We start from the raw sequence: 25,753 nt of genomic DNA, 5'->3' as shown, positions 1-25,753 counted from the left end.
GGAAACAGAAGTGAATTAGGATCTACTCTAAAATGAAACTAATGAGACTTCAAGGGGTCAGAATGAACTATAGAAAGGTTAAGACATTAGCAGAGTATTGATAAATACTCAAGAATTGATAAAGTTAAAACTTTTTAACCAGCATGTTCATAATCCCAATACAAATTATATATTATTGTTTTTGTTGTTATTTTAAAATATATTACAATGATCTGCATGCAAAAATCTTTACACTTAAATGGCACTTTACCTGTGTCTCAGGAATAATAGGGCTGTCTTCAGGAGAGATCCTGAACAAAGTAGATAAAGGTGATGATACAATTACGGGATTTGGTTTCACAAATCCACTCAGATCACAGCTGGGAATGTCATTCTCCTCCTTCTTCATGACAAGAGTGTCCATGACATAGAAGACGTTCCATGGAATCCAGACTGTATGGTACTGAGTAAGGAATGGTGATCGTTCAAATACTAAAGTTAATGATGCACCACCATTTGCCACCAAGTCAAACCTAGGTAAACCAGATAATTATTTAGTAATACATTTTAATTAAATTTAAAGCTTTCCAACCGATATATACAATTAAGATTTAATTTAATTTCTTAGCACTGGTTTGATACTGGTGCAAACCAGAGGTTTTTTTGATTCTCAATCTAGCTGATAAATCTGATTACTCCTGGTGGTAACTTATCAGAGCCAACCAGTTTCAACCTTATGATAGTCAGCTATCCTGCAACCTATCAGTGCAATGTTTCTGATATATAGATAGAAAAATGAAAATTGCCATATTTCAGGTGCATGAAACAAACTTACATTCCATCTTGACGAGTGATTGTATAACCAAAGTCAGGATAATGTAAAAAGGAGACATTAACTCCAATTAGTGGTGTTCCATCTGCTGTTAATACTTGACCCCTTATGACAGATGCAAGACTGTGGAGAAAGACACAAATTTAGATCATTCGGAAATCTTACAAATTATATTTTCTCCAACAATAAACATTAAATATTAGTTTCACAGAATAATACACAATTTAATTTCAACTTCATTTCAAATTCTTAATTATTTATAGTGACTCTTTCTGGTACACTTTAACAATGTATGTGAGCACACAATATCTGAATACCAAAAAGTTGCATCAAGTAAATATAGCTGTGCCCAGCTATATTTTGTTGTTAAAGGTCCATTTCAGATCCGGTATTTCCTTCTATGAAAATGTTATTGGCTATGCAGAACTTTATAGTGCAATCCCATGTATTTAATTTATTGTGTATTGTGTATTTATAGTGTATTTAATTTATTGAATTTAAAATGCTAATTCCATCTTAAATATATTTGGAATTTGAGTTTTAGCATTTTCAACTGCGGCATCTTCCTTTTCAACTGCAAATATAACTAAAAATACTTGGTAGTAGATTTCATTTAATCAAAAAAATCAATACTTCAAAATCAATAGCCAATAGGAAAAGTTCAAGAAGAAATGCCCCTCTCTGTATATGACATGATTTTTTTCATTCTTCAAATACTGCTGAGCTATGAAATAAAAAAGGTTAATTCTATAAATTTCAGTTTGTGGTATATATGGACATATGTATGTATTCATTTTTTTCCAATTTATATGATATCCTACAACAGGAGGACACTATTGTAAATGCCTACTACGGTGTACAATTCCCTGATTTCAAATACAAGGCTTTCTGAACCAAAGCATTCTGAGTCATTGTGTAAAATGAAGAAATTAGTAATGATATTAGCTAGTTTTGCTAGTTTGTTTTTAGGCAAGGTATTTAGGAAAGAAATTTTGCATCTTCGGGGGATGAAAAATACAGAATTTAAGGGAGTCTTAAGAAACATTTCTTTAATACTTTTAATCAACAGCTGTGTCAAGCCTGATTAATGCATCTAAATTATTCCAGATAGAAGACTTCTAGTATAAATTACCTACCTTCTCTCAGTAAAGCACAGAATACCTGCTTTCTATTACATCTTATTTTGAAATGTGCCACTGCTGTATGAAGCATGCATAGGCAGTTTATGCACTGTGCTGTTATAGAGCTCACTGTGTTGCTAAAATAATTCATAATTTATATTATGCATTCAGTTTTGTTTTAAAAGTGCATTACTGTCTTCCTTTCAGAAGTATGTTCACATTTTTGATATACTTCCAGCAGTGCTAACTCAAATCCGTTGGGTGAATAAGATTTTCAAAACCCTTAATGTCCTACTAGAAATAGGCACCACAAACAAGAAAAGGTTTGTAAACTGACTGAAGTTTTATACATAATAGCCACACAGTTCAACGTTCAAAGTTTGAAGGTTTCCAACCATCCTGGGGGGAAAAAATAGAGTATCAGAAATGTAAAAAAGCCCGTAAGACATTACTTTTTATTTAATACTACAATGATACAGTCACCTCTTATTGAATGGGCTTTCCCCAGGAATAACATGTGTGCTTTCTGGTCCTATAAGAAAACTGATCCGATCATAAAAGGATTTAGCAGCTTGCTGAGATGGTGATTGCTGACTTTGGCTAATAATATCTTGTGGGTCAGGCAATCCTCGACAGAAAGGCTGGTTTTGGCAGGAACTCTGCAAACAGCAGTCAGGATCCATGCAGTCAACTAATCCATCTACAGACAAAAAAGTCAAAAGAAAAACAACAATACTTCTTTATTAGTATTTTGTCTCTAATGAGCAATTACATGATCGCTGTATTGAATGTAATATGAAAAAAAATTAAAGTTTAGCTTCTTTTTAAGCTTCTTAAAAAGAGTAGGGAGCTCTGATTAGGTAAAGAACTTATCACCCTCCTCTGGTAATCCTAGAAAAAAGAGGTGCAGTCTCAATTTCACAGAAAAAAGACCGGAAAAGCACCAGGCCCAGGCAGAGTAACTCTTTCTTGCTTGAAAGTCTGTGCTGATCAACTGGCCCTCATCTTCACCTACATCTTTAATAAAACAATGGAGACGTGTTATGCCCCTTCTTGCTTCAAACACTCTACTATCATCCTGTTCCCCAAGAGACTCTCTATCAAAGAGCTGAATGACTACAGATTGGTTGCTCTGACATAAGTAGTTATGAAAACTTTTGAAATGTTAGTGTTGGCCCACCTAAAAAACATTATGGATCAGCTGCTAAAACTCCTTGCAATTTGCCTACCATGCAAAGAGATTGGCAGATGATGCTGTTAACATGGCACTGCACTACAACTACATCTTGAATCCCCAAGGATGTATGCAAGACTCCTTTTTGTAGACTTCAGCTTGGCATTCAATACCATAATTTCAGAAATTCTTTGCTCCAAAGTGACTCAGCTAGCTGTGCCTGACCACACTTGAAGGTGAATTATAAACTTTCTAACAGATAGCAGCAGGTAAAATCACATTGAATACCCAAACAATTAGCACAGGTGCCTCTCCAGGGCTAAATCTCTCTCCATTATTCTTTTTTCTCTATACCAGGGGTGTCAAACTGCCGGCCCGCAGGCCAGACGCATCACATGGAAGCCGTGCCCACTCCATTGCCGGCAATGGCAAAACCGGCCCAATACATTGTGCGACGTCACGTGACGTTGCAAGTTTGACATGCCTGCTCTATACCAATGACTGCATCTTGAAGGATTCCTCTGTTAAAGCACTGAAGGTTGCAGATGATACAAGAGTCATTGGTCTCATTTGAGACAGTGATGAGTCTGCATACAGACAGAAGGTTGAACAACTGGCTCTATGGTACAATTAGAACAATCAACTCAAAAAAGCTCAGACTGCCCAAGGAGCTTCTGATACAGCTCTATAGAGGAATTATTGAGCCTATCCTCTGTACTTCTATAACTGTCTGGTTTGATACAGCAATCAAACAGGACAGGTATAGTTAGGACTGCAGAAAAAAACAATTGCAACCACCCTGCCTTCCATTGAGGACCTGTATACTGCATAGATCAGAAAGAGGGCTGATAAAATATTACAAACCCCTCACATCCTGGATATGAACTGTTTCAATTCCTCCTCTCATGATTACAGCTATAGGGCACCACATGCCAAAACAACTAGATACAGAGACAGTTTTTTCCCTTGTGCCATCACTCTGCTGAACACCTAATTCCCACAGCATTGTCTTATGTCTAAAGATATTTACTCATGTAGTAGGGTTGTATAACTATTATCCTTCTCATTTTTCCTATTACCTTCTACTGTTGGTATTTTAAGATTATGTTACTTTGTATGACCAATAACACATGGCCAATAAAGAATCTATTCTATTCTATTCTATTCTATTCTATTCTATTCTATTCTATTCTATTCTATTCTATTCTATTCTATTCTATTCTTCTCTCTCTCCTTCCCTCCCATTCTCTCTATGTGTTATGTGTGTCCTGTGTACATTCATGAGCCTATGTATACACCCCCACCCCCACTTATTAAATAAGCTAAAATCCTTAAACAGAATTATAATCTTCTCCAGAAATTTCTATTTTTAGTAAAAATCCACCTTAGTGGCAACAGGTGATTCTTGCTCTGAGATGCTCTCAAAGAAACAATCATAATTCCTGATTGGATGAATGAAACACAGGCAAACGAAGAACATAAGAAATACCTGCACCTCTTGCTACTCATAGAATGTGTTTCTCTCTCTCTCTCTCTCTCTCTGTGTGTGTGTGTGTGTGTGTGTGTTCTCTCTCCCCCATTCAATCCTGTCAGATTGCTCACAACTGCCACGACAAGTCCCTGCAGTTTTCTTAGCTAGGTTTTACAAAAGGAATTTGACATTGTCTCCATCAGAGGACTGAGACAAAGTGAGTAGCTCAAGGTCACCCAGCTGGCTTGGTACCCAACATGGGACTGGAACTCACAGTCTCCTGGCTTCTACCCTGGTGCCTTAATTACTGCACCATAGTTTGCTATGTTAATATATACAGTATTAATATTAATAAGATGCAGAAGCCTTTTCAGACTCACTACTACTGGAAGAATTTAGATTATGTCATTTAAGGAAGAAGGAAAATACAGGTTGTTAATGACTTGGTATATATACTCTCTTTCTTGAACCATGTATCACTGAAGAAACAAATTTTACACTAAAAAGAAAGTAAGAATAATACATAAAGATCTACATGAGGCATATGATTCATGAGCCACACAGATTCTTCTGAAGAATGTATAAATGTTTTTGAGAAGAAATGCTGAAGTATTTTTAAGAGAGTAAGTCACATACTGTAACAAAATAATGTTCAAAATAATTCAGTATATTTTTATATATTTCATAATAATCAATGTATCAGTGAATAGAGCAGAGATCATTAGAGAATGACATTTTTTTAAAAAACTCTTGACCTCTGTCAGCCAACTATTTATAAAAGGTGTGCAGCAGTCAAGATGATTTCTGCAAAATCCATTGGTATGATTAAATAAAAATATTGATATTTAGAAACAAAGAAAGCTCCCATTGAATCAAAGTTTGAATCGACCTAGTCCAATCATGTCTACACTGATGGGAGAGTTTTAGAAAGGGGCATCTTTCTCCACTGTATCAATTAACCCAAGATTTATTTCCTGTATGCAAATTATGTGCTCCATCAGCACAGTATGTCTCAAATCCCAAATGTATATTTAGAAATATTGGCAAAATTTTATCTTAAAGTATGAGCTGTGTGACTAAACCTCTCCATATTATTAGAAAAAAGATTTTTTGTGTTTTAAAAGAGATCTGAATATGCTATGTAAGTAACACAACCATAAATGAACAATTTAAAATGTCCAAAATATTGATGGACAATTAGTAGCTTGCATAAAATTTGATGGACAATTAGTAGCTGGCATGTAGCCCTCAAATCAATCTTATATATTAAAATAGTAAGCAATTTTTTAGAACAAGAATTTTTCAGTATAACTTTTTCAGGATGCATTTTTCTGCTAATTTTCAGCAAGAATAAGATAAAAGCAATGAATGCTATTGCATTAGCTTAACACATTGAAACTTTTATGAAATACAATGTTCAAAACTCACAACAATTCCTGTTATAAAACCACAATCTTGCCCAATTGTGTGATGTTATTACCTTCCTTGTTATGGCCTTCAGTCATCAAAACTTTCTCCTTAAATATTCAGCCAGCGGCAAAAAACATTTACTACTTAAGATGAAAAATGTAGCGAAGTACAGAACCTGCTTTTTAAAGTTCCTAGCTATTACTAAGTTAAATGGCAGCAATTAAAACCTGGTAAGTTAACCTGCTCTTAAAGACATCATGCAAAAGATTAATTGTAGTGTTGCTGTGATCATTCATAATGCTAAAAATAGTATTTTAATCAACTTTTTGAAAAAGCAGAAATAGCTTAATTTACACAACCTTGAATGAATGTTTTCACAGAAGAAACTCTCCACCACCACATTATGACTTTAAATTCATTGTGAAACACTATGAAAATATCTACATTTCTATATCTGTTTCAACCAGCTTATTAAAATCCCCAAATTACATTTGATTTAGTTTCTTATATTAAAAAAAATAGTCTGGAGGATATTTTTGATTTTCAAGGAAAAACATAGAATACATGATGATTTGGAAAAAAAACGCACTTCTGAATCAACAATCTCAGTTAGTTAAAATGATGACAAGAGGAAACAAAAAGTTTCCCCTTACATTTAAAAGGATACTTATCTGAGAACAAGGAAGCTAGCTCTATAAAATTTAACAAGACAAATTACATGCAAATTATTACATGCCTAATGATATATCCATAAAAATGAATCACATGTACCCAGATAAAAAGACTGATGGCCTCAGTTACAGTGCCAATGTGTGCACTGTTGGAAGCCTGAAGAAGCAGATTAGGGACAGATTGTCATCTGTCAATATATGTATATGATTACTAAAAGATGACATCAATTGGATAGCATGTAATCAATCAATCAATCAATCAATTAATCATTGCTCATTTTCAAAATTGACACACGTATAGTACACAGTATACTATATACCAGTGGTTCTCAACCTTTTTAATGCCGCGACCCCAACCGGTCGTAAGTCGAGGACTAAACCGGTCGTAAGTCGAGGACTAAACCGGTCGTAAGTCGAGGACTACCCAACCGGTCGTAAGTCGACGACTTTCCCTGCCCGGGAGTGCCGCGCATGTGTGGTTCCGCCCCCTGCGCCGGCCGAGGCATAGCTGGCAAGCGGCAGAGACAGAGCAGGCCGACCACCAGCTGGCCCAGCCCAAGGGAGGTAAGGCACCTGCAGGAAAAGGGGAAAAAATGGCGGACAAAAAAAATGGCGGACAAAAAAATGGCGGACAGCATTGCTTTAACTCCTTGGAAAATTCTGATAAAAATATTTATGAATGGAAGCTGTTACAAAAAGTTCGTCAACACACGCTCATTAATTTTTCCACTATGTGCTGAATCTAATGTTGTGTAAATTTGTATTTCCTCAGGCATTTTTCACTCCTTTTGCTAATAGAATCAGAGTTGAAGAAACCTTGGAGGTCGTTTAAGGCAACCCTTTGCTCAGGACAGGAATCTTCAAACTGGCTCAGATTAATGGTTGTTCAACCATTACTTGAAAACCAACAGTAATGAAGACTCCAAATCAGGAGGCGGGCCATTTTGTTGTTTATTCATGGTTAGGAAATTTTTGTCTTACTCTTGGGAGGTATGAAGTATTTGAAGACTTTTAATCATTTAAACTTCTCTTTTCGGGATAAACATACCACTTCACCTTCCTTTTTCCAACATATCTGTTCCATGCCACTTTGCTGTTTCTTATATTTTTATGACGTTTATCAGTTGTTTGCCCAAGTGAGCAATGGATAGTTATGAATCTGTTTTCCTCTAAATTAAAAGAAAAAAATCTGTCTATATATTTTATATGCCTAGTACTTTTTCCAAATGTTATATTGCCTCTGTAAAAAAAAAAAAAAGTGAAATGCTTCTAGAAACATCACAGTTCCTTTAAGAATCCAAAAATGGATTCTTATTCAATTTTTAATTAAAAAAAATTGAATAAAAAAAATCAAACAAAAACTTTAAAATATTTACATCTATTAAATTATGATTATTATATGCAGTTAATTGCAACAGAAAGGATTTATGAGAATCACCTTGAGCAATTATCCCCATTTAAAATATATGTCATCCACTTCTGGAATATTTTTAATGTCTTTGATCTTATTGTTTAGAATATACCTGGAAACTGTTCAGAGAAAACGTACAGAATAATCAGGAGCTATCTGAAACATTTCAAATAAGAAGGGGATAAAAATAACCTCCATAAAAGAAGATAACCAAATCTATTGGTTATTATTATTAAATCTTAAGCAGCCTAAATAATATTAACAACATTTACATAAATATATATTATTGAAAAGCAGTGAAAGAATTAGGTAGTAAGAAAATATAATTTGGCATAAATCACATTGTGAATGTCCTTGCCAATATATGTAGCTTCAATTAAAACAAACAAATAAATACACAAACCTGCCTTTGCCTGTCAAGTAGAGCTATTTATGAGCTCTCCTAATTTTTTCATACATAGCATTTGACTTGCTGTAGATTTGATTTGATTTGACACTTACCAGATTTGGAACAAACCAGAATCTTAAACTATCTGAGTCTTATTTCACTGGTAAAGTAATTTTTATTTTTATTTATTATTAAATTTATATGCTGTTCATCTCACAGTTTGAGGCTTATTTTAATCAGTACTCAGATATGTTTTTATTCCTTAAATTAGTAATTGACTAGATAAGTTAAAGGGAGACATGCTACTATTTTGCACTGATCTTGGGTTTACTCAATACAGATAAGGTTTATTTATACTTGTACAATAGGATATGGGAATTCAAGTTTCTTATTCTGATTTTACAAATTCAAATGGTAAGTAATAAGAAAAAAGTTGTAATGATCATTCTATTTCATTTGTTCTATTTTCATGATCAAACATGCTACAATAGATCTCTAGTTGGTTTAGCACTTGAGAAGCTTAGTAGGACTAAAATAAACTGGCTAACACATGCTCTGGTTGAAATGCATGATAAATGCATGTGTGTCTTGTTTTGCTTTAAACTACATCCTAGTCCCATCACTTTTCAACAGAAAAAGCTACTTAGATTCTGTGATCACACTTGTCAAATCTGTCTTACAGCTTAATATGAGAAAGTTTAAAATCTGAAGAACTAAAACAACTGTTCAGCATTTTGTGATATATCTGTGACAATAACAACATTCCCATTGTACAGGTTTTATTTTTTCCTCTGTTTTCCAACAGGGCTACATTTTTTTCTGCATCTTTTAAGATGGAACATACTACTACATGTGTACAAACCATCTAAACAATTTTTAATTTGTTTTATTTATTTATTAAATTTTCATACTGCCCATCTCACCTAAGGGACTCTAATTATCCTACAGAATTTTTTCCCCACCTGTCAACTTAGGGTTACTTAACTGAATAAACAATGATAAATTTGTGTGATTTACTGGCTAAGATTTTTTTATAACAATTTTGGGAGGTGCTTTTGAATTTAGTACAGTAAATTTTGTAATGCCTACCAACGTAATTCAACAATTTGGTAATATCTTTTGCATTAGTATATTATCTACCTAGAGACAAAGGAGGAATTAAAGTAATAGATTTTTATTTAATTCCTTGTGCACACATAATGACACTCAGCCGGATCATTTGCTTGAATACTAAATTACACCTATTACTGGGCAGGATGGTGTTTCTGCATAATAAGGGAAATTAATGTCCATACTGTTTATTTGATTATTATAGAAATTAAAATTTATTATGCTAATAAGTGGCATTATCTATTGTTTTCTTATTATAATTTTTAAATCTTAGTCTCAAGATTTTATACAATATTAAGTAACGCTAGAAATCAGTATCATGGCAGATGATTAAAATTTTTATGCTCTGAGATCAGAATTTTACCATGTATTTAATTCAATCTAACATTAAACTGTCATCCTTAAGAGATATGTTACTTTCCTAACATTTTTCTGCTATTAGATACTTTTGTTATAATAGAGAGCGCACATGCTTTATATTTTCACTTATATTTAGATTCTGACTGTAGCTCATGATGGTCCAACTACATTGAATGTTCCATAGTTTTCCATGGTTATTTAATGTGTGGATAGGCTAGAACTTAAAATTACTCACATGGTAAATGCAGAACAACTAAAAATTGCTACAAAATGAGGATACCCTTTGGATCAGGGGTGTCAAACTGCCGGCCCATGGGCCGGACGCGTCATCCGGAAGCCACGCCCACCCCATTGCCAGCAATGGCAAAACCATCCCGATACGTTGTGCGACGTCACGACGCCGCGAATTTGACATGGAATATATATGATCTAGATCAGAATAAAGTCACACAGGCATTTCATCTTATCTTAAGCAATTAAGTAAAATATAAAGAGATAACAAAATTGTTAACTAAAAATGTACCTCAGCATCCTCTTAAACATGCAAGGTAAAAATGTAACTATAACAATTTAAGAAACAGAAGGCAAGCAAGAAGAGGCTGGAGGAGGCAACATGAAAAACTTTATCCAGGTATACTGAGAAGAGAAATCTGAAAAACCAGGAAAGGAACTTATGATAATGGCCCATATAAAAGGGAAAGAGAAATAAAGATTTGAATGTAACCCAGGAAACAGAATACTTTTGCTTCTGTCAGGAATATGAAAGTTGGGAGGATTCAAAAAGGGTAAAAAGACTTAAATTTTAAACAAGTTGGTGGAAATGTTGAAAAATATAGTTAATAGACAGTTATAGGCAGTCCTCGACTTAGAATGGCAATTGAGACTGGAATTTCTGCTGCTAAGTGATGTGGTTGGAATCAATGATTGTAAGTTGAGGACAGCCTGTATGCAGTATTGGGGATGACACTATTGCTGATAAAGGGCAGTTAAAAAGGAAAAGCTTTTATGGAGCTATTTCTCAGCATATTCCTGTAACTTTTTCAAAACTTAATCTGAAAATGGATTTCACAACCATTTTTGTTGGTATGCACTTTTATGATAAAGTTCACTGGATTATTGTATTTATTCTTTGATAGATATACTACCAGTTATAATCTAATGTTCACTAATGGGTTTTGATGTACACATTTTGCTTGCTGTAACCAGCACTTAAGGATTTGATAGCATACAAAATGAAGGCAATAAATGTTGAAGCACATTTCTGCATGTATCTGATCCCAGGTAGTAAAAGCTCTATATCAATCTCACAGCAGTATTTTGTTCACCTGATTAAGAAGCCAATAATTTCACATTTTTAGCAGTGCAAGAATTTTGCTTTACACCTCCTACCTCCTTCGTTATCCTTGCTGTCAGTACATAAAGTTTCCATGGCGACATCACATCCTGCTCCCCTCCATCCAGGCTGACAAACACAATGCCAGCCATTTTGGTCAAGAGTACATCTTCCGTTACTATTACATAGGCCAGGGCACCCCTCTGTTAAAACAGACAAAAAGGATATTCCATGTGATTTAAATATTACAAAAATATTTAAATCTAATTAAAATACAAACAGGAGACACTTATTGGGAACAGGCCTTCAGAACAGCACAAATACTGTAATTGCACATGGAGAGTAACAGCAACATTAACTGGGATTCTTATTCTTAACTAAGTGGCATCTTTGATTTGTCTGACACTTTGAGACACCACTTACCTGTGCAGGCAGGAAATATATCTAAGAAACCACTAAATACCTGCAGGCCAGACAAAATTGTATTTTCGTTTTCTTTAGTGAAACAGCAGGCAACAGCATCACAGCACACAACATAGCCTCAAGATAAAACAATAGTGCTTCTATTCTTAAGAATAATGATTTGATATATTTGTATATGTAGATTTTGTTAAGCTCCTTGTTTTAAAGAAATATTTTTAAAATTCAAAAGAAGGTATGTTAGTATTCAATAAGAGAGAATGTTAATTTCATTTAGTCTCAGAGTTGCCGTATATTCATGTGAAATTACAGTGCTTTAAATAATTGCACAAAGTATATGTCAATTGTATGACTATACTTTATGCCAAAATACATTCCTTTCCACAGAATAAGCAAAGCTCAGGAAATAGTGAAGCAGCTTAGCATCTAGTCTAACAAACATTAGGATTCAGGCTGCATACGGATGGGACAGGACCAACAAGATTTCCAACTAAATGTAATAGCTGTGCGTATTTGAGTATTTAGGACGGACAAAATGAAATACCATAAGGACCACAATAAACATTGATAGACTGAACAAAAACACGGTAGTGACGTGCTTCAAGACAGAGCGGAGAGTGATTATAATTTTTTTGTGACAATCTCCCTAAGGCTTTTGTTCTGTTACCTTTATATCCTATCTTGTCTGCTTTTATGGCCAAGGAGGGAAAATTTGGGAAACAATTAAAATTATTTAATATATCCAAGATCTATTTTTTAAATCTAACATTACATCAAAAACAGTATTTGTCAATTCATATTGATGAAAACCTGGCATGCAGCCAACATGACCTGTATGAGAATGATGACATTATATAAATATAGATATGTAAAATTCTAGTATTCCTTATGTATGAGTGTTGTAAGACATTCACATAAGCAAATAAAGCAGAACTATAATCACTAGCTACAAATAAGATTTTAGGACTTAATTTTTACTCCACACAGATTAATATATAAGATGTGCCATTGCTTTTAATTTTTTTCTGTCTATATCTTTGGGTTCTAGAACAGGATTCTTTCCAGGAGATTGATAGTATTATTGAAAGAATCTGTTCCTATGCCTATTAGACTAAAATAATTAAAAATGTATATCTTTATTTACCTACATTAGCACAAATTAAACAACAACTTAATTTAAATGGAATATAGTAACATCTCATGACCAGATATGATGAAATTATTGTTATGGATGTCACATAATCCTACCTGGCTGAGATTATATTTGGCCTGCTTTTTCTTTAGCATTTTTTGCCACCTGCCCATTTTAACTATACATACAGAGGATATATTTTAGTTTTGAAATAATGTTTTCCACTTGATTACTACATAGAATACACAGCTTCATCTGTCCTATCATCAAGATATTGCAGACAATTTGATGCAATTAAGAATAATTCTACGAAAGCCTGGATATTGCCATACTCTAATGAAAAAGCACAAATAAGGAATAGAAGAAAGGCAATCTGGAAAAAAGGGGAGCACTGATGATAATAAAAATAAATAAATTAAATAGCCAGACTTCTACCAACAACTGAAGATATGAAAATATTTGCTGTTTTGTTGTTTTACTATTTAAGAAGTATTTATATTAAATGTTATATTCAAATATCAACTTTTCACATAAAATAAATTTCTCATATTGCACAGATTTTCTTACAATTTTTTCCTTGAAGTTAAAAAGTTTAGTGATTAACTTTAGAGGATGGTATTCAAAAATACATCAAGATATATGAATGCAGAATTCAGAGTTTAAGCATTTAATGTCTCTCACTTTTCTTTCATGTCAGACTTCAACTCATGTTTCTATTATAAATTTCCAGGTCAGGGGGCCTTCTCATCTTTTTTTATACATGAATAATTGACCATTTGTTCCAACAACAAAGTTGGGACACTTAGACACCACAAACAACAAATACCTAGCAATCTTCAGCGTCAGACCATCAAAGTGAATCTATTTATACACATATTGTGAAGCTTAAGAAACTGCTTAGTAAAAATGTTAACAGATAACAAAAACACTAAGTCTTCTCTTATCCAAGTCATATGGAAAGTAACACGAATGAAATCTGTAATTCAATGAGTATGAATATGTTGCACTTGCCAAGTCTAATGGAATGACCACTATAATATACACAAAGATATATGGAGGCATGTAGAGATACATGGAAGCATGTCAAGTAAGAGCAAGTATACAGTACCTTTAACTATTTTATCCAAATAGTGAGCTGGAGAATTAAAAAGAAAAAGAACACACATTTAAGAACAATCATAAAGGATGGAATTTTTCAGAATTCACAAATAGAAAGAGTAGTGATTTACTGAAAAGAATCGTCCTTCATATCACAGCAGTATACTTCTCACTGTAAATAATCATATAAAAATCTATGTCCAGATTTCAAATATACTGGTTTATATCATTTTACGCTATATCCATTGAAAAACATGAACAATTTTAATTTTAGTGCACATACGGTTAGTGACTTTTGTTGCCAAGGCCAAATAGAAGACTATGTTTCATAGTATTGTACAGTTCTGATATAAAATACTTAACAGACTAGGAAAAGTTTAGTATACCTCTTTTTCTTCATAGACATCTACACAAAAGCACAAAAAGATTGTTCTCACTCTTGTACTTCCAATAATTGCTATTCAGAGGAAGATTTGATTCAGAAAAAAGTACTTACTCATCATGACCGCTAGTCAGTAAAACTGCCATTCTGAATTTTTTTAACCCTATTGTAAAATTTTCTAAGTTGGTGGCCATTGATGTACAGTATCTTGTTTTCACTCACAGGATATTGGTACCAATTTTCCACCATTTAGCTAAATTGGAGCTTAGATTTAGCTCTTGGTATTGAAAAAGAAATTTCTCTCTGTTATATCCACACTTGATAATCTCTATCATAGTTTTCTTTAGTCATATTTTTCTAAATTAAATAATTCTGTGAGTCATAATCTTTTTTTGAAAAAAAACTGTTCCATCCAAAACATTCAGATCTTCCTTCTCTACATCTATTTGAACTCTATAAAGTAGCGTGCTGATGAAAACTATACCTAGTACTCCAAGTGTGTAGCTGCCTTATAGAGCTGTTTAAAGGCATTCCAATTTGAATTTAAATCCTGTGTTTTTACAATGACCCTTAATACAGAATTCATTGTTTTCACAGCTTTGAGTTATCTACAACAACTGCCTCAGTAAATCCTTTTTCTGGTCAGTAAATAATTGTTTATATTCCATTGTTGTATATGAGAAATTAAGGTTTTTCTTTATAATCTCCCCAGGTGATCATATTATTTACTCTAAATAATAGCTGCCATTTTCAGTTCGGAAAACAATTCTGCAGCTTTTCCAATTAACATTTTTATTGCTGCCTTGGATAATTTTGTATGATTCACAAACGGGGGAATTTTACTGCTTACCCCTTTATTCAGGTTATTCATAAATAACTCAAAAAGTCCTATTTTTAATATGGATTCTTGGGAGAAAGCACTTTTTTACTCCTTCCATTTTGCGAATTGTCAATTTCTGTGAAATATGCAGCTAATTATGCAAAACAAAACACATTATTCTTACTGGTAATAGTACAGATGAAGCTAATTGTTTAAAATTTGAAACTGAGTCAAGGTTTCAGATAAAAGCAATATAATTTTGGCATGCAGCATATTTTCAAAAATTCAAGATGTTTTACAATGGCCAATTACCATTTCACATAAAGACTAGTCTATTATTTCACAGGATTGGCAATGGTTAAATAACTGTATGTTGCAACTTATATATAATGGGCCTTATTTTTCAATTATTATTATATATTGAATGTAATTTATATAACTATGCATGATATTATATTTTTTATATTTTGGATATTATTAAATAACCACAATAATGGATATTATCATCCAGAAATATAATGATTATTAGGAATCAAGCTTATTAAAGTTTCCTAGGCAACTGCCAAAGGATACTATTTGTTAATTACCTGTATAGTAGAGTATGAATATCTGATAATCTCAAATTGCTTCTGCCCACCCAGTTATGTTCTGAGGGTGGATGCATTCCAGTTTCCCTATATTAAATGTTGTTATTTTGTGAGACTGAGGAAGCACTCCTTTTCTGATATGACCCCTACCCTCTAGAAGGGCATCTTTCCAGAGCTAAGGAAGTCTCTTTTCTCCTAGGGCACAGGTCCCCAACCTTTTGAGCACCAGGGACCAGATCTGTGGAGACAGCTTTTTGTGCAGCCCGAAGGGGGCATGGTTTCATGTACTGCCTGCATCCCACAGATGGGGCTTTGCTTGTTTGCGCAGCCCGGTTTCTGGCATGCCCAATGCTGGTCCACGGACCAGGGGTTGGTGACCCCTGTCCTAGGGTTCCAAAAATTCTTAAAAGCAGGCCTTGGTCCCAAGCCTGGGGTTAATATATTATTGCCTTTTGGCTGGAGTGGGGATGGCTGTTTTGCTTCGCTTTGCTTGTTTTGAATTGCTTTTATATTGTTTTGGTTTGGGCTGCCTGTGTGGTTTTTATTTATCTGTTTTTTATGGAATTTTTTTTGGTTTGTACACTACCTACAGTTCATCGGAATTGGGCAGCTATAACAAATCTGAATAAATAAACAAACAAAAGATTAAATTAATATAAAGCATAGTATTTGGCTACAGCATGAACACCTGGTAAGAAATTCCTGAGTATCTTAAGCAAAGAAGACTGAAAAAGATGACCTCTGTCAACAATGGACAAATAATCATACTATTTCTCAAGATCACTTCCTATTGTGTTTTTAAAATGCAAACCTAAGATCTGAATTTATATGATTTTGAAAATTAATAAAATAATAAAATTTTATATATTAACAGATTCTATACATTGTTGTCTTTACTGCATTAGGGAAACATTGCTATTCACTTCAACGGTAGCCAAATGCAGAACAGTGAAAGTGAAAGAGTAGAGTTTATGACCAAGGTATGAAACTAATGGAGCCAATGAAAGGAGAAAGGAAAAAGAATGGATGTCTTAAGACTGCCATGAGGATGAAATGCCATATTTAAACAGGAACATGAAAGTGCTAAAAGGAAGATGATGGAATAGTAGAAGAATGTTGAACTGCCTATTGACTCATTACTTTTTTCGAATGTGAAAAGTTCAATTATAGAAACTGATTAATAATACAACACCATATCAAATAATAACCACTTAGATAAGTTGCCCATAGAAGGACCATTGAAAAGAAGTATTTTTAGTCTCATGGAAAACTTTGAACGAAATGTCATTAAGCAAAGAAACTGCAGAATGTGTGACTTTTGAGAATAAACATCCCTTTTGGAATTTTGTAATGGAAAAACTGCTGGAATTGTGCTAAGAAGTAAAAAAACAGAAAAAGGACAATGTATTATATATACTTCTCAACTTTATAGCACTCCATCATGAACCACACAAAACTTTACTATAAAAATCAGGTTAATTTTTCTATATTTGAAATATTTAATAAAATTATAAACACATATTTTCTGTATCTCAAACCTTGGGTAAAATATGCTGAAAATATAGCTGAAAATGCACATTGACTTGACACCAATCAAAAACTCTAATTTAAATACTGGGGAAAATGTGGAAATTTACCGATATTTAATCACTACCCATTTATAATAAAATGTAAATTAATAAATAAATATAGCAACAGAAATAAAATAAAACCTTTTTTGTAATTTTGTTTACAATATGTTGTTATACTAACACAAAATTTTCATTCACCAGTAAGTTTTATTAAGAGATCTCAGCAAAGGCGTTTTAAAATTGAATAGTTTTCATTAATCATTGATTGAAGATGTAAATCAGTATCCTTGGATTATTAGATTTACATATACTAGCTTCAATTGTTACTGAGGTTATTACTTGCAAAGAAGTCTATATTAAATCCATTTATTCCCATCATCTCTTGTTTAAATCAGGGTGAGTTGATGATCCTTAATTGGTACTCAGTGTACTGTTTTATTACAGATTATCTTATACAGATTATAATAGTGATATTCTTTTCAGTGAGGGATAATGCATTCTTATTGATATTAGTGTAATCATACCCATTATAAGATATTTCTAACAAACATAATATTTCATGTTTAATGTTAGTTTAAAAAAACTTGATTTTTGCATAGATTTCAACAATAACTGACACTATACTAATAACATTTAAGGAATGGTAAATTAGATTACCAGGCAATAATTCAATGAACATTCTATAAAAATCAGTGTTGCTCTATAAGATTAGCACAATGACAGATACATTAGAAATATATCATATGGCACTGAACCAAAGGTGCTTTTTTAAGGTCAACTGGACTTTCTTTGTTTTTCCTTGAAAGCATTTCGCTTCTCATCCAAGTTTCTTCAGTTCTGACTGAATTGTGAGGAATGGAAGGATTTCTATTTTTTGCAGTCATCTGGTTGTTAGCACTCTTTCTGAGAGTCATTAAGGCCACCTGGAGGTTTGTCTGTGCCCTCAGAGTCATTGAATAGTGCAAATGGGTGGAACCTTCTTGGAACTGCTGAAAGGACTGTGTTGTAAGCAGGCGATAGATGGTATTGTATGCTTCCACCTCTGTTAAGAGACGGCTGTTCAGTATTAATGTAGATGGCCTCTTTGACCCCTCTTTCAAACCAGAATGTGGACTTTGCTATCTTCAAAAGAGTGGCCTTTATTGTTCAAATGCAGATGGACTGCTGAATATTGTCCTGAATGTTGTCATTTGCTTGTGAAGTGGTTATTTTGTTTCTCCAGTGTACAGATCTGCACATGTCTTACTGCACTGTACTGCATTATATCACATTGCTCAGTTTGTGTCTGGGTGTTTTATCATTGATGTGGACAACTTCTGCCTCAGTGGATTCTTGGGTTTAAAGTGTGCACGTATATTGTGTTGCTGAAAATCCTTCTGAGCTCTCCAACTCCCCAACTCTCAGAAACAGTGCTAACGACCAGATGACTGCAAGGAATATAAATTCTTCTATTCCCCACCATTTAGTCAGAACTGAAGAAACTTCTTGGACGAGAAGTAAAATGTCTTCAAGAAAAAAACAGAAACAAAGAAATTCCAGTTGCCTCTTAAAAAAGCACCTTTGGGACTACCATGACCTGGATGACTGAGAACTGACATATGGTACTGAAAAATAAGCCTTTGGTGCGTTCATAGAGAATGGAGCCCTAAAGTACCGTGAGATCACGCGAGATCAGTAGATCTCGCGCTCCTGATCTCGCGTGATCTCACTGTACTTTAGGCCTCTGTTCTCTGCAAATGGAGGCCTGAACAAGTGCCTGGAGCACGGAAGACTTCCCTTCATTTGCAAAGCCTTTTGCCATCTTTGCAAAAAGGCTTTGCCACAGAGAACGGAGCCCGGGAGGGACAAGCACGCCCCTCCCAGCCTCTGTTTACAGAGGCAAAGGCCTTTCCTCAAGCCCTTTGCCGACTTTCTCGGCAGCAAAGGCTTTTTGCAAAGATGAATGAAGCCTATAGGGACGCAATATCTCGTCCATGCAGGCGTTTACGCAAGACAAAACTGCGGCAGAAAGGCTGGAGAGGAGACAGCTCCCTTATCATCGAGATCTATGTAAGGTAAGTGACCGGTCGGGCAGGATGAGGGAGAGGGGGAAGCATGAGATATCTCAGTGGGTTGGGGGAGGCCTTGGGTGGTCAGAAGCACTAGGCCCCACCATTGCCTTCCCCACCCTGAGATACCTCGTGCACTTAACGACCCACGCATTCTATTAGCGAATGCATGGGCGAAAGCAGGGAGTGATCATGTTCAAGTTATGTGATTCACTCCTATGAATCCTCAGGTTACGAATGTAATTGGCAGACTCCATTACATTCGTTAACTTGAGGATTACCTGTATGCATTGTCAGCTGTGAGGCCTTCTATAGAGAGGTGTGTGCCTTTCCAAATAACGTCCAATCAATTTACCACAGGTGGACTCCAATCAAGGTGTAGGAACATATCAGCAATGATCAAGATAAATGAAAGGTACCTGAGCTAAATTTCAAGTATTGTTGCAAACAGTTTGCATATTTATGCCAATGTGAGATTTCAGTTTTTTCTTTTTAATATATTTGCAGACATTTATAAAATTGTGTTTTCACTTTGTCACTATGGGGTACTGAGAGTAGAGTAATGAGAAAAAATGAATTTCAACAACTATAGGCTGCAGCATAACAAAATTGACAAAAGCGGCAGGGATCTGAATACTTTCTGAATGCACTGTAAGCTGCACAATTCAGGTTGAAAAACAAATTGAAAAAGTTCAATAAAAGTTGGTTGCAATTACTCTGCAATTCAGAAGTGGAAATATTAAAGGGTTAAGGTTATATTATCATATTATATTTTGGGCTGAAATATTTAGGATTGTTAATATGATTTTATAATTGATAACTGTTCATTAAAGATACATATATTCTTCTTGGTGATCAATAATATATGGAGTTTATCAAATATAAAGAATTGTTGATATTCACATTTAGAGGATGGCTAACAGAATTGTTGTCTAATATTGGAAAAATAAACCTACATTTAATATGCAGCAAGGGTTTCCTTAAATGCTAAATTAGTCTTATGCTGGTGGTCAGAAAGACAGAAAGAGGAGTTAAAGCAATTTGATCATATATTTTACAATTTATTTATAATACATTTTTCCAGGCCATTTTTCTACGCTTCCTCTTAATTTTTATATTAAATTATATTGTTAACATAGTTGTATCTCTGTGTATGTTAATTATTTTAGTATTATATTAAAGACAGTTGCCTTATCACAATACCATTCAATATCAAAAGTTGCCGTATGAACATAATGATAAAGGAAAACAAGATCTTTTTTTCAAAATAACATGGAACAGGAGTATAAATGAAGAATGTAATTCAAATAGAGTAGCTTCTATGAATATGACCTTCTACTATAATTTGTGTGCATGTTAAATCATTAATTAGATGACTGCATACCATAATATGATTGCACACATATTTTATGTTCAATTCAGTTAAACTATCTCTCATAACCTGAGTATAAATTGGCAAAGAGACAATCTGTTTCCCTTAATTGTAATTACTATCATTATACTTTGAATTCAGTTCATATATCTTCTTTTTTATGCAATACCTAGTATTTTCAAATTTCACAGATGATGTTTCTATTTGCTCAGATTTTCTCTTTTATTATAAAAAATACTGTCCTTTTATGAAATAGTCCAAGTTCCATGCTGACAGTTCTTTATTTTTTCCTAGAGAATGCCTACTCATCATTTTGTAATTCTGCAGCAGTAAGAATAATTCTGAATTTGAACCTACAATTGTAATAGATTGCATTTTTTCTTGCATACCTTGTAGAATGCAAAAACAGCTGTATTTTTGAACATTCTGTCTTTTCATATATATCAATTTTCTTGTAGTAACATACTCACAGTATGTCTGCAATTTTCAACCTCAAGAACTGTTTTCTTACTATTTGTGAAAAGATTTATATTGTCAGCTTGTAACTGGTAATCACACTATTATTATTTGAATAATAGTTGTATCAAGAACTCATATAAATAGAAATATTTGTTTTATTCCTTAACTCTTCCTTATTAATAGATAAGAGGATAGTAAATCTATTTTTGTGCCTTTTTAATCCATCATGGCAGAAGATAACTAACACATTTGCAAACTTGGGCTCATTTTCTCTTTATATATGAATGCATAAGGAAAAATGGAAAAAGAACAAATGTTCTAAAAGTTCTAACAGTTCATCTGGCAAGGTTAAGGTAGGAGTCAAAGAACAACAGACTGCCTAACAAATAAGTTCTTGGGCAGCTGTTCTCCTCAAAATCTTAATTTTTGTTTATAACATTTAGTGCTATACATTGCTACTTATTGCAGTTTTTCCAAAAAAAACCCTGTTATCTATCTCTTTCAGCTTCTTCCTATTTTTCCAGTCAATTTATATTACTCAGACTAATTAACTTCATTGTGTATTCTAGTTGAAAAAAATGTTAAGAAATAGGCTTCAGGAAAACCAAATCAATCCACTCAGCTTAGCCTTCTTACTGGAATAATAACTTAAGACAATTATAATTTGTATAAAAAATTAATTTCATACACACACATACACAAACACTTTTAGCCACTTAAAATAATATAAATGCTCAATCTTTACCTGACAAATGCCATAAATAAATCAGAACAAAATTTCTGCAATTAACAGTTAAACCATAATATAGGACTTAAGTGACTACAGGCAGTCCTCAACTTGCAACAGTTCATGTAGTGATCATTCGAAGTTACAACGGCACTGAAAAAAGTGACTTATTACCATTTTCACTTATGCCGTTGCAGCATCCCCATGGTCATGTGATCAAAATTCGGACACTTGGCAACTGGCATGTATTTATGACAGTTGAAGAGTTCCAGGGTCATGTAATCACCTTTTGTGATCTTCTGACAAGCAAAGTCAATAGGGAAGTCTGATTCACTTCACAACTGTGTTACTAAGTTAACAACCACAGTGATTCACTTAACAACTGTGGCAAGAATGATAGTAAAATGGGGTGAAATTCACTTAACAAATGTCTCACTCAGTAACAGAAATTTTGGGTTTAATTGTAGTTGTAAGTCAAGGACTACCTGTATGTTGCAGGCTTATTCTATCAATGGATAGTCTTCTGTTTTCATACACAGTTTCAAACTTCTATTAAAGTGGGACACCCTTGAAGCTTTATACCCTAGCAAGCATCAGAAAGATTTGTTAGTTCAGTTTCAATGTCTGATAATCAGTTTTAGATGGACAAGCAACTGGTGGTTTGGAATTAAAGTTATACATAGATATGGTCCTATGTTTTAAATTGAAAATATCACTAAAACACTGACATTCCTCATGCTTAAATTTGTTTATATTTAAGCCACAATCTTTTATCTTGCTTGTTTTTAATTTTTTAAATGGAACTATTTCACAGTTGAAGATACAGATTAATAAATAAAAAACACTAGCAAGACTGTTATATTTTTCCCTGCCAAACAATTTATTTTAATACAAAAATTGCCTCATAAATACCTTTAATGCTTCTGATGTACATCTGATATAGCCAAATTTAAATAATTTAATCTTAAACAGAATTGAAAAAATATAATCATAATAGAAACAGAAATAAGGAATATTATGTATTACACAAGTGTAGATTCTTTAATGTACTCTTATTCTTGAATGACTTCTGAAACTGACCTATAAAAATGGATATAGTTCGCCCGGATCAAAACTGTAGCTAATCATTTTCATATGTATAGTTTGTAGGCAAAATACAGAAATAATCCTCTTTTTCTGAACAATAAGCAGAAGAAATATGGAGATCCTCCATTTAGGCCTTTTAGAATCTGAAAAATGTAGCATCCCCAAAAGAAGGCAATTCATTGAGCATGTAAATATCACAATCAAAGGAATTGTGCTTCATGACAAGAAAGTCCTCTTCTGTTGCCAAAATCTCTTATTGTTTGTTATATAAGTGTCTCTTAACACCTAGCTAAATACAATTCTTTAAGATGTTTGCATGTTGATTTTTATCCTCTGAAACAATTGGTAACACATATGCTCCATTTGTTCAATTATATCCTATATGTGGGTCAGGCCTAGAGTTTTGCATAATAGGTATTTCAAAATAAGGTTGAAAGGACACAACACAACAGGATTCATGAATACAGTTGCAACAGTAATAATGGCCTTGTACTGTCATCATCACCAGTGCCTAATGATCTGCTCCTTTTCAATCTATGTACCAAACTTAGCACATAAGTTTGTACCATTGTTTCTCTTTTCTTGACTTTTCACTTTTCTTCACTGCTTTATCTCCCACACAGACAGCTATCCTTTCAAAAAAATAAACAGCACCGTGGATATGTTTCATTGAACAATGGGTAAGCATGTTCCCAATGCTGGAAAAGAAGCACGGTTGTTCCATGATCATATTAATTTGTGTGAAAGCTTTAACCATGCACAATACAACAATACATATAGTGCTACTAGACTGCAAATTGCTATACAAAGTGAGAACTTCTATTTCTTTTTAATGTTTAATGTTTAATTTCCTCTTTGCCTCATTTTCAATTAGATGCAGAATGCCACATATTACCAAGCCCCCCAAATCCCATGTCTCCAATTTAAGGAAAGGTAGTCCTTTGAGGTGTTCTCCACTAATAGTGCTTTAAACATCAAGTTGTTTATTGAGCTACACTGATTTTCATGTATATGCAGGCAATTCAAATGGTAATCTGGCCATAGGGAAATCCTAATTCCTTTAAACTACAAAAGAGCAGCTATTTGTTTTCATTCCAGTTCTTTATTGCATTGGGAAGCAAGATCATTACTGATCACAAAGACATGCTTTGTTCAGAAAAAAAAAAAATGCAGGCATGCCAGTCAGCATGCCTCTATTCTGCGCTAACCTTCCTGGAATGTTTGGTAGACATTCGGTTTAAAAAACTGAAAATGAAATGTTAACAGCTGAGAGTTAACTGTTAAACAGTATTAAAATAAACTGATGCATTTAAAGTCTGGGCAGGATTACAGTCTTATACTTTGCCAGCCACCATGACTGTAGCACCTTATAGTCAGTGCACCCAAGTCCCACTGATGCATGCATTATATTTGGTGCATTCTGTTATTTGATTTATGAAGTGCCTCTAATTGCAAATTGCACAAATATATATGTTTTTATTTAGGCTATAAAATATCAGATTTATCTCTTTATCAGAAATAAAATAAAATACAGGACTTCCAGTGAGCAGGCGACCTCGTCGGACGCAGCTGTTGCTGCCTCCCGCCTGTCTTCGCGTAAAAGCCGTTTTGACAGCGAGCACTAGCTGTCAAACGGCTTGATACCTTTCCCCCGGGCATAAGGGGATCGGTGAGCTGCCCGGGGTAGGAGTTGAGTTCCCGAGTCGTCCGATCTGGACGATGTAGGTTAGAACTCCTCTGGAGCCCCGAGGAACCTCCGCGATCCAGGACGCCTTCGCCTCGGCGAAGCTAGAAGCCGCCGCCACCGCTGCAACTTAAATTTAATCGTGAGTGACTATACGCAGACAAACCGACCCTGGAAGTTTGTTCCTTTCTTTGGACTTTACTCTGACTTGAGCTATTTTGATCTTCCCTATACCTGGGTTGGATTGTGCGAAAGTGAACTTAAAATGGCGATGAATGATACTTTCTAGTGAGAAGAAGTGAAAGTGATTTCCGGTTTGGAACTTTTGTTACTTTTAACACTTTCACTATCTGCTTTGGATTAATTGTTTAAAAGACTCTCATATAGACTGAAATTTTAACATTGTCAATATGACTTCGAGAAGATTGGTGCCAACTGTTCCAAAACCAATCTCATCTCCGACTTCTCAGCCGCTTCAACCAATTCCTAAGCCGGCTTCACACCCTCCACCCCCGCCATCTTCTTCACCCCCACCGCCCTCTGGTAAAGAACTACAGGACTTTATGTTTCAAATGACAGAGATGTTTCAAAAAATGGATGCTAAAATTGAAAACAAGATTGATCAATTAATACACCAACAACAAGAACTAGTACAGAAACATGAGGGCTTTCGGGTGAATGTGACAACTGCTTTTCAAGGTTTGGCTGAATATGTGGACGGAGTGGCAGAGAGGGTGGAGGAAAATGAACAAAAGGCTGAAGCGAGTGAACAAAGAATGGATTTGATGGAGGAGAGTTTGGAAAATGTTAAAGGTGATGTTTTGATTGCACAATTCCGTGACATGGAGTATGCAATCCGTATTCGTGGATTAGCTGAGGATCCAAAAGAGAATTTAAGGGAAATAATCCCAGAAGCACTCATGGATGCCCTGGCTTGTGGGCATGAAATTCATGGAGAGATTGAACGTGTTTTCAGGGTAAATTCGTGGGTTGCTCGCCAGAAACAATTGCCAAGAGACGTGGTTGTCTACTTTACAAGAAAATCAAGACGGAATGAAATAATGCAGCTTTTTTTTCAACAAAGATTCAAGATTTTAAATCAAGATA

The 25,753-nt window shown here is 34.2% G+C and overlaps 1 protein-coding gene across 1 annotated transcript in view; it reads right to left on the bottom strand.

Moving 5' to 3' along the window:
- LOC107288732 (teneurin-3) overlaps nt 1-25,753 on the bottom strand; it is a 90,760-nt gene that overhangs the window by 53,683 nt on the left and 11,324 nt on the right. The window contains exons 2-6 of the mRNA XM_015817377.1: nt 13,921-13,947; nt 11,317-11,463; nt 2,416-2,632; nt 815-934; nt 251-512 (exon numbers count right to left, since the gene is read on the bottom strand). Of these exons, the coding sequence (XP_015672863.1) occupies nt 251-512; nt 815-934; nt 2,416-2,632; nt 11,317-11,463; nt 13,921-13,947 (773 nt within the window). The remainder of the gene's footprint in view (nt 1-250; nt 513-814; nt 935-2,415; nt 2,633-11,316; nt 11,464-13,920; nt 13,948-25,753) is intronic.

Source organism: Protobothrops mucrosquamatus, unplaced genomic scaffold (assembly GCF_001527695.2).
Source record: "Protobothrops mucrosquamatus isolate PMUCROS unplaced genomic scaffold, P.Mucros_1.0 scaffold581, whole genome shotgun sequence".
In the NCBI taxonomy this organism is placed as follows: domain Eukaryota; kingdom Metazoa; phylum Chordata; class Lepidosauria; order Squamata; family Viperidae; genus Protobothrops; species Protobothrops mucrosquamatus.
The sequence above is the reverse complement of the archived record's forward strand: the minus strand, read 5'-3'. Positions and strand labels throughout refer to the sequence as shown.